The following is a 9,519-nucleotide window of genomic DNA, read 5'->3' as shown; positions in this document are numbered from 1 at the left end:
CCTGTCTTAAATACTCACTGACAACTTGACTGTCATCTGTCTATATTTCTGCCTGTCTTAATGCCTGCCAACCAGCTTTCTGTAATCAGGCTCTGCTGTGGGGGGATGAGGAGAGCGGATTAGAGCGGCTTTATGCTGAGAGGAACATTTTGTTTCCCCACCACTGGCGTCCATGTTGGCCAACCTGACGCCGTGTAATCCTGACAGAGAGCCCCGCGGCATAGACCCATAGAGACAGACGGACAGAGAGAGAGACAGGCAGGCAGAGAGTGAGTGACAGATTGACAGCCGGGGAGAGAGAAAAAGAGGCTAAGAGGAAGACAGATGGATGGACTGAGAGATCGAGGCACAGAGAGGTGAGAAGGCAGATAGACAGGATGATGGACATGTAGACAGACAGGTGAACAGAGAGAAAGTGAATGAGAGAGAGTGACAGATCATCTCTACGGCTGGTGACAGAGTAACGTAGTGTCAGAGCCTGAAACTACAGGATAAAGAGAAACAATCAAACACATTTTCCTAAAAGAACATACTTAGAATTAGATTCTGAATTGTTATTAACCAAGAAAAAACTATATTCAGTGGAGAAATTGACCACAGCAGAGATGACAACTCAGGTTTTGTTTTTGATTTTTATTTTAGTTTAGACAAAGTTTGAGAACACCAGTCAGGTTAGTTATCGTTAACAAAGCTATTTTACACATAAAATACACAATGTAATAAACTGTGAATTGTTTTTTTGCTGTCATTTTACATTCCTCTAAAGGTTTATAAATCCTCTGGTGTCTTCTACCTACTTTTTCATCAGTAATTCACTGTGGCTGTGATTAGTGTGTTATGTGTAATTTCTGTTGTCATCTATTAATAACAGCAGAATTGAAGTTTGCACAGCAGCAGCATACAGACAAATGTAGTGGAGTAACCTTATTAAACTGTTTAAGATATTGTTTTTCACTTTTCTTTGTCTGTATCCTGTTGTTTTTCTGATTCTGATATGCAGCACAGATCGATATGGTCTGAAGTTGTGCTGAATTAAAAACAGCAGACAATACCAGCAATAATAACACAAACGCTGACATCACAGTGACCCTGAAACCGACTGGACCAAATCAATACTTGGGCTGAAATGTCCCCTCACTGTGCTGGGATGGGTTTACATATACTGTACACCACAACACACACACACACAACCCGCTTCAATTCCTTTATAAATCTCCTGCTTACAAACACTGACACCCAGAGGACGTGAGGATCTGATACCAGAGCAACAAACAGAGCAGACGGGACATTACTCATCTGTAACACCGGAGAATATGATACACGCAGAACTACAAGAACACGAAGTATACACAAATACTGATGAAAACATGACAAAGACACACACACACATATCAACACATGTACAAACAACACGACACACACAGCAACCCCACAGGGCCTGAAGTCAATACCCAGAACAGAAAGAAGGATTAAAACGCCTGTGTTTGTTTTCAGGACTGATCAATGGAGGCAGAAAGGAAAAAGGAGGAAGGGAAGAGAACAGGAAAGGAGGTAAGGAGACAAAGTTTGCTTCTTTCTGTACTTTTCTAAATCCCACTTTGTCATGTTGCCATTTCCTTTACTGTTCACTGTCGTCTTTCTCTAAATGATTGCAGTTTTGACTTAATATGGCGAATAAAGGGAGAAATGAGGAAAAAAGGAAGAATGAAGGCAGGTAGGAAGAAAGAATGAGGTAGAAAGGAAGGAGGCAAGGATAGAGAGATGAGAGGAGAAATGCGAGCAGGAGGATGAATATTTAATGTGTTCTGCAGAGGTTATGAGCCAAGTAAAAGAAACTTAAACTTTGCTACACTGACAAACCTCAGGGTTACGTCACTATTAAATGACATTTGTATAAAATTTGTTTAGCAGCAGAGTCGACTGCATCAAATCGACTTCTCCCTCAATTGCGCCAACAAATACTGAAACTAGTCTAAATCATGTATATATGACAACAGGATATAGGACTAAAACATGTCTGCCTGCACATTCCCACTGCTGAATAGATTTCACAGTGCGGTCACATCATCAAGATAAATTCAATTTTCTAGGCTGTGGGAAAGTTTCACAGATATGAACTGAAAGAGTATAGTCTGACCTTGATTGCATCTCTCTGCTGTCACAGTTTATAGATGTGTTTTGTCATTATACACAGTGGAGAAAATGCTTTTTGGGTTGAAAGCGGATTCTTTCACTGCAGTAACACCAGTGGCTACTAAAAACTTAGAGGTGGCGTGGTGAATGCACAAACCAGACCAAAAATCAACCAGAGTGTAAAAACAGGGTCAACACTGATAATAAATAAGTGTACACCCAGCAGTCTTTGACTTTAGAGTGTGTGAATGTCAAGAAAGAAAACTTTGTGAAAGAGAAACAGATTTTGCTCAAATTCATCAAGACACACAGCACACTAAGGAGCTGGATGTGCTAACCACAGCAAATAGCTGCTTAGTGTCACTGGTTCCGGTAAACAGTAAACTGAGACCCAGAAGACACACACACACGGGTCATGGTGTCAGGTCAGCTCTTGTGAGCTGCAGATGTAAACTAAAAGCTTCTATTGAACGCCTCAACTGCTGCGGTGAGGACGATCCCAAGGGAGGAGGAGGATGAGATGAAAGACAGGACAGGGACAGTAAAGTGAGGAGAGGACGAGATAGAGCAGAGGATGGAGGGATATGAGAGGAGGAGGAGGAGTAAGACAAAGGAGTCTGGGAACACTGCCCAGTGCTGATACTGCTGACCACTAAGTGAGAAACATGAGACTGGACCTGGGGACACACGTCCTGTGTGTGTGTGTGTGTGTGTGTGTGTGTGTGTGTGTGTGTGTGTGTGTGTGTGTGTGTGTGTCTCATGTACATATTAAATGTTATTAATATTAACATGCAAACAAACAGCAACAGAAATATATTCTCTGCTACTATTTAAACACTGGAGATGATGTTTTCCTCCTCATGTCAATATAATTATAGAAATAAGTCACATGAAACAAAGCCTGAATTTGTTACTGTCATCCAGACACAAACTTCCATAACAGTTATTTTCTCCATTAATTGACTGTTTGCAAAAATTCTGAAATAGAGAGAAATGCCAAGTCATCACTGTTACACTTGCTAAGTGGTGTTTCCGACATGTTTGTAAAAAGCTAGTACAAATCTGAGGAGGCTGTGTTGGCACGTTAACTACCAAACAAGTCACTGAGCGGACGTAAGGTGAGGACAGGTCACATTCAGAGAGGGAGGGAGAGACATCAGGGGGAAGTACATATAGCGAAACACAGACACACAAAAACAAGCATGTATACAAACTGTTCGGCCCACACGCGAGCTGCTTCAGAGAGACTGAGTGGAATCCAAAGATTTAAGGGTTAAGTGGTTTCATCTGTGGGTTGTGTTCACTAATGGTTTGGAATCTGAAGTTTCATATTTTGTCCAGAAAGAATCCGACTGTAGTTCTGAAATAGTTTGATCAAAAATCAGTTTGGTTTTTGTTTAAAAAATTAATTGGTAACAACTGTGATTGGGAAATTCCACAAATTCACTTATGTACAAGTGTGTTCAGACTTGGTTTTGCATGATGCCCAGTGTCTTAAGTTCTGCTGGAGAAAATGTGTCTAACTCCACTCATACATGTATTTTTCAGAACCAGGGTAAAAAGCCTGGACCACAGACAAGGATAAAATATTATAGGTAAATAAACTGAACCACACATTTACTGCACTGTGAATGTAAGAGTGTGGAGATAAAGGTTCAGCTCCTCTGTGTCATCAGGAAGTCATTATGTGCGGTGACCTGCAATGTAAATAAATGTGTGATATAACTTCCTGTACCATCTATAGGGACATAATGTAAATAGTTCTGTTTTGTTTATGTGGGCTCTAGTCTACATGTGTCCGTGCGTGCAGCTACTATGTGGGCTGGGTGTGTCTAATCTGACATTTCTCCAAAGGTGATGAACTCATCTTTGTGTTGCTTTGCACGCAAACTCGTGTGCCAGCAGACTACTGTGCAAAAGCCTTTTCAAAGTAAAAGACTTCCTGATGAAGAAATCACATCACATTCCTCGAACACACCACAGCTACAGCAGGAATGTTGGTGTTTTTTTTCCTACTCACAGAGAGAAAGGTTGAAGAGTTCACATGAAAATCAACTAATCTTTGCATTTTTTGCACCTTCAATAAAAAGATTTAATGTAGGAAAAGTGGGAATTTCCAACATTTTGTTTTTAGTTTCATTGTTCAGTGAATTTCAAGATTACATCAGAACTGTCTTTGTTCTTCATATGTTCTGCATGGCATCAGCACACATATGTCATCACCTGTGTGACACCAGTTCACAGGAAAAACTGGTTTTAAAGTCCTCCAACCACATCTGAACTGGTTTCCAGTTACATCTTATTACTGGATTGAGCTGCAACACAGCTTGAAGTAGTTCATTCTTAAAAGAGACCCTAGAGTTTCTTCATTAAGTCTCACTGTTACCTTCACTCTGGGCTGTGCAAGAGGTTTTGGCAGGACTGCATGGTATCACAGTACCCAGTAGGTAACCCATGTGTGAAACATGGTGGTGGCAGGATCATGATTTAGATCTGCTTTGTTGCCTCAAACAAATTCTACAGTAAAATGAAGGTGAAGGTGAATCTGCAGGATCTCAGAACAAATGCAGTGCTTTTAAATTTCTGATCTTCATCCTAAAGAAGGACCAGCAGCAGGAGTTTGTGAAGGAAGAGAACCAACATCCCTGAGCTGAAACTGTTCTGTGGTAAGAATCAGCTCTAAGACGATGGACAGGCCTGAATAGTTACTGGAAACATTTATTTGATGTTACTGCATCAAACGGTGGTTGCACCAGCTACTGAAGACACAGGTTCAAAACCTACTCTCCGCTGTAGATCACACCTGTGGTACTGATAAACAATGACCGTTGCTTTCAAACAGTTAATATCCTCCCATATCAAGGTGCTGACCCACCTCCTCCTACCTAACATCACCTGGCGTGCTGTCACATTACAATAAACTAGAACCCCGGGGCCTAAGAAGATACTTGCACAGGTCATCGCTACTTTTAACAGAGCTCTGTTGACTGCTGCTCCTGTGATCTTAAAAACATAACTCACATTTTAAATGTTCCATGTGATGGTTCAGCTTCTGTTCATTAGCACATTTTATAACGGGATCACCACTACTCACCACATTTGGGATAAGCCACCAGCAATATATCATCCTCTCTGGCTGTGATGTTGTACAAAGCTCTTAGGTTTTCCTCGGGGCACATCACGGTTGGGTACAACACCCCATTGTACTTAAACAGCTTCTCCTCATTTCCCATCTCCTTTGCCCTCTGCAGTCTGGCCTGTGCCTTGTCAAACTGGTCACTGCTGCTCATTCTGATTCAGGAGAGTGTAGCTGCACAGATCAGGAACTCCAGCTTCTTTTCAAAGCAGCTCAAAGGAACAAATTCAACCAATTCAGCTGCAGCTTTAGAAAAGAACAGTGAGATAAAACGGAGGTAGCAGGAAAATGAGAGTTCACGTACTACTGTCCTGTTGTGGAGTGAGCAGCACCGAGAAAGAGAAGAAGGAGGAGACACCGGGCACCTCCTCCTTCCCCACTCATGCAGGAAATGTTAAGTAACAGCAGATGGGAGGTGCTGACAGACTGAGCACACCCAGCTTCTCTCTCTCTCTCCCACAGGATTCAGTATGCCACTTGTGTCATTGCTGTCTTTCCTACTCATCGTCCACTATGAGCGATTCAGCAAGAGGATGAATGGAGCAGTTCATTCACAAAAAAACACTAAACAAACAAACTGTGGCTCTGGAACTGATCCAAATACTTATGTAACTGGGAAAACATTGAGTGGTTTGTAGAACAAACTGAATTCCTAAATGTCAGGGTTTCCTCATCAGCTAACTCTGTTGAGGGATAATTCATCCAAACAAGTTGGAAAGCCACGTCTTCATGGAGTTTATGGAGGCTTTGTACTCAGCAGTATTGTCATTTTAAAACAGGAAAGGACTGATTGCTGCTTTGGCGAGCAGAGTCTACCAACAACTGGAAATGCAGTGTAAATATAAAGATGTTTCTGAGAAGTGGGCCCTCGAGAGGTCAGATTCTAGAGGTCACACCCTCCGACTGGCTTCACTGTGTCAACAACATATAAAACCCCTAAAACATTAAATGTGTGTCAGGATTAAATGAGTTCATCTCTAAACTGAAGCTGATTTTTATATCAAAGTGGTGTTTTCAGTCCTGTCACAGTTTCCCCTCTTGTGTTTGGTGGTTGTTCCTTCATCCAGTTCTCCTGTTAATATTAATGAGGGTGTTGAGCCAATCCCAGCGGTCACTGGGTGACATGCAGGTGATTATTGTTCTCTTAATTCTGTGCCAACACTTTCTGTGCTCTTCTTTCATGTCTGTAGGAGCAGATACCTTTGACCATGGAGAGACAGGTGTGTGAGACAGTGCAGAATGGGTGCTGCTGACTGATGAAGATAGTTAGAAAGGAAGTGAGGAATGATGCTGACAGAAATCTGTGTCAGACAGTTCTTTACCACTTTTACTGAACCCTCTCATGAGATTTCTCATGTGCTGTAGAACTCAGTCATGTATTTATTTTATACTGTAATAAAACACTTAAGAGACCGTCTTGACAGGAATTCAGTTTATTTCCTTTACTCTTAGGTCACAATCACAGGGCTGAGATGTACAGTAAACACAGACAAACACTCACCCTCCCTTTAAAACATGCTCATTAGCGTGATTGAATGACTTCTTATTATAAAGGTGTTAATCCCTCTGTAATCTAGAATTTCTGTTAGGCAAAAGTAAATAACTCAGTTAATGTTAAAATGTCCTGTCCATAGAGTCCTGGATCATTATGGTTTTACAGTTGTTGAGCTATTATTGATCAAACCTGGGCTTTATTTTTAGGAGTAATTAAAAAAAACTTAACGGGTTAATGGTTAGTGCTGATGTTGAAGTAGGGGTTACTGTACAGTCCAGATCACTTGACCAGTGATCTATACAAAGCCTGACTGAGTGGGAGGTCTGAAGTCCTCCAGACTCTCTGCATACTCTCCTCCCTCTCCTCCCTTCCTTCCTTGCTTCCTTCCTTCCTCCTTTCCTCTCTTGCTCCTCATGGCTTCCTACTGACAGTACACTTGATATTTGAGTTTTGCTCCCAATCTGGTTCCCGCCAGGTGTTTGTTGAAGGCTTCGTCCATCTGTTGGCTCTGTTCTGCTGTAAAGTGGTTCTTCCAGTCTCCGACTTCACCTGAGACACAAACAGGACACAGTTACACATCTGTATTCTGAGTTTCCCACAAATTTCCAAATATAACTCCATCAGCTGCAACATATACAGTAAATACAGTATATGTGCGCAGAGTAAATCTATTTTTAATAGAAGTACATTTGAATGCTAATACTGCAGTGAACTCACAGTATGTACTCATCACAGTTTAATATGAAGACACATTTATTCTTCAAACAGTTGAGACATGTTTAGTTATTTCTGAGAGCACATTCCCAAAAGATGTTCTGAAGACGGCGGCACCTTTTCTGAAGATGGCATCTGCTATCACACCGTGGGAGGTGGCAGAGTTCTCCTTCATGGCTCTGAAGGTGCTCTGCTCTGCAACCTGCTGGACCTGAGCCTCCGTCAGGCTGAAGCCGAAGAAGCTGGAGATCTGACGGATGCCCTCACTCAGGTCCTGCAGGACAGGAAACACAAACAAAACGGTGAGACTGAGATCATCTCTCAGCAGCAGAGAAATCAGTCTGGGAGGAGGAAAATCTATGTAAACACTGATGGATACTTTGGAAAAGAAACCAGTTTCTGTCAGATGTGACTGAGCGGTCGGTGTGAGCGTGATCTACCTGCTTTAGGTCTTCATAGGTGACAATCATGACGTTGGGGTCGTCCATCTTCTTCTCCCAGGCCAAAATGTAGTCAAAGTAGGAGTTCCAGGCAACTACACACATACACACACACACACACACACATACAAACACACACACACACTCAGTAAGCTTTAATTTGGTGCCGTCCCAGTTCTCTAACAGTGTCAGTCTTACTTCTGCAGGTCATTCTCTGGACTGTTGTCCGGTCTTTGAGCCCACTTCCTGTTGAAGGAGGATTTCGCTCCTGCTCCCTGTTCACTCTTTGATTAATCAGATAGTTTGTACCTGTGCACCTGGCCACATAAACAGCTCTCAGCTCTCCTGACTGAGCTCTTGGTGTATTGTGAACCTGCTTGCCCTGGTTCCCAGACTCTGTTTACCAGCTCTGTAAGTTGAATTCTAATCCTCTGGCTCGGATTCTGCCTTCGGTCCCAGATGCTGAGTTTTGACTTTGATTCCCTGGACACTCTTCTCGGTTTCTGTGAACTCTGTTGCTCTGGTTTTGGACCCACAGATTCTGTTTTTAGACAGGGACCCTGGATTGTATTGTTTGTACTGTATGTCTGGGCTCTTTCTTTACGAACTTGTATTTTGGGTTTCATTCTGACATCTGTCTATTCACCTGTGAAGGGTTAGTTTAATTTCTTTGGTGCCTATGCTTACTAGAATGGATTAATATGTAGCTGAAAATTGTTCAGCTTCAGGAAAAACTAAAATGCATGTACAAACTTCCACCCAAATCATCCTCCAGAAACTATGAGTTGTGTTTTGTTCGCTAACCGTCTCCACTCATGAAGTCGGAGTAGAAAGAGTCCCACTTCACAGTCGGGAGGACCGGGTTGTTGTTGCAGAAATGAAAGTAGGAGACCAGAGTGTCTTTAGGGTTCCTGAAGATCACCAGCATCTGCACGATAAACACATGAAATATGGTTCATATATCACACTGGTATTCTACAACGTGAAGAAAAAATATGAGACATAACAACTCTTTTCTTTAACTTATTTTTTTCTCTTCAACTTAATAACTGAAACTGAAAAGATCAGTTTGTTGTCTACACTCAAAGTAAAACTTATTTTCCACAGTGAATCATCTGCCTCCAATCGATTTGTTGTCTACATGAGCTGAAAGTGGCCCCACAGATTGTTTTGACTCACCTTTGTTTTCTTTTCACAGAAGGACGCAGGGATGTTGTCGGGATGCAGGTGAGATGATAGAAACCTCGGAGAGGGATCCTGATCCAGGTACTGAGAAGATACGAGGACAGGAGACATGCAGGAGTCAAGCCTCTGTCAAAGTCCGCTGAACATTAAACATTAAAATGTTTATAGGTGCTTCTAAGAGGACTTGTTGGACAAAGCTGTGCTCTCTTTAAACTGGATGACATGTTGTCTATGTACAATACATCCCTCTCACATGACTTATGTTTCCCTTTAGCTCCAAGGCCCATCTCTGGAAAGGCAAAACTAAAATGCACAGACGGCAGAGGAACTTGCCAGGAGAAAGACGGTACCACAGCAGAGGACATAAAGGAGAAATGGATAAAAATCTCAACCAGAGAGAATCTCTCCATTACACC

General features: G+C 42.1%; 1 protein-coding gene across 1 annotated transcript; it reads right to left on the bottom strand.

Moving 5' to 3' along the window:
• Window positions 1–6,686: 6,686 nt before the first annotated feature.
• On the bottom strand, window positions 6,687–9,229 carry LOC113159417 (sulfotransferase 6B1-like). The gene is made up of 5 exons (XM_026356081.1): window positions 9,098–9,229; window positions 8,723–8,846; window positions 7,919–8,013; window positions 7,596–7,752; window positions 6,687–7,313 (listed from the first exon to the last, which is right to left on the bottom strand). Exons 1-5 carry the CDS (start codon window positions 9,212–9,214, stop codon window positions 7,186–7,188), a joined length of 621 nt encoding a protein of 206 aa, XP_026211866.1. The 5' UTR covers window positions 9,215–9,229; the 3' UTR covers window positions 6,687–7,185.
• Window positions 9,230–9,519: the final 290 nt, after the last annotated feature.

This window comes from Anabas testudineus, chromosome 15, assembly GCF_900324465.2.
Source record: "Anabas testudineus chromosome 15, fAnaTes1.2, whole genome shotgun sequence".
NCBI classification, from domain to species: Eukaryota; Metazoa; Chordata; class Actinopteri; order Anabantiformes; family Anabantidae; genus Anabas; species Anabas testudineus.
Note: the sequence above shows the minus strand (reverse complement) of the source record. Positions and strands in the feature narration are given on the sequence as shown.

Bases quoted from the DNA above. Each gene is read 5' to 3' on its own strand.
- LOC113159417 (XM_026356081.1), bottom strand. From the start codon at position 9,214: ATGTCTCCTGTCCTCGTATCTTCTCAGTACCTGGATCAGGATCCCTCT. The intron at 8,014-8,722 runs GTTAGCGAACAA...GTATGTGTGTAG, and splicing joins CGACTTCATGAGTGGAGACG to TTGCCTGGAACTCCTACTTT. The intron at 7,314-7,595 runs GTGCCGCCGTCT...TTTGTGTCTCAG, and splicing joins AGATGCCATCTTCAGAAAAG to GTGAAGTCGGAGACTGGAAG.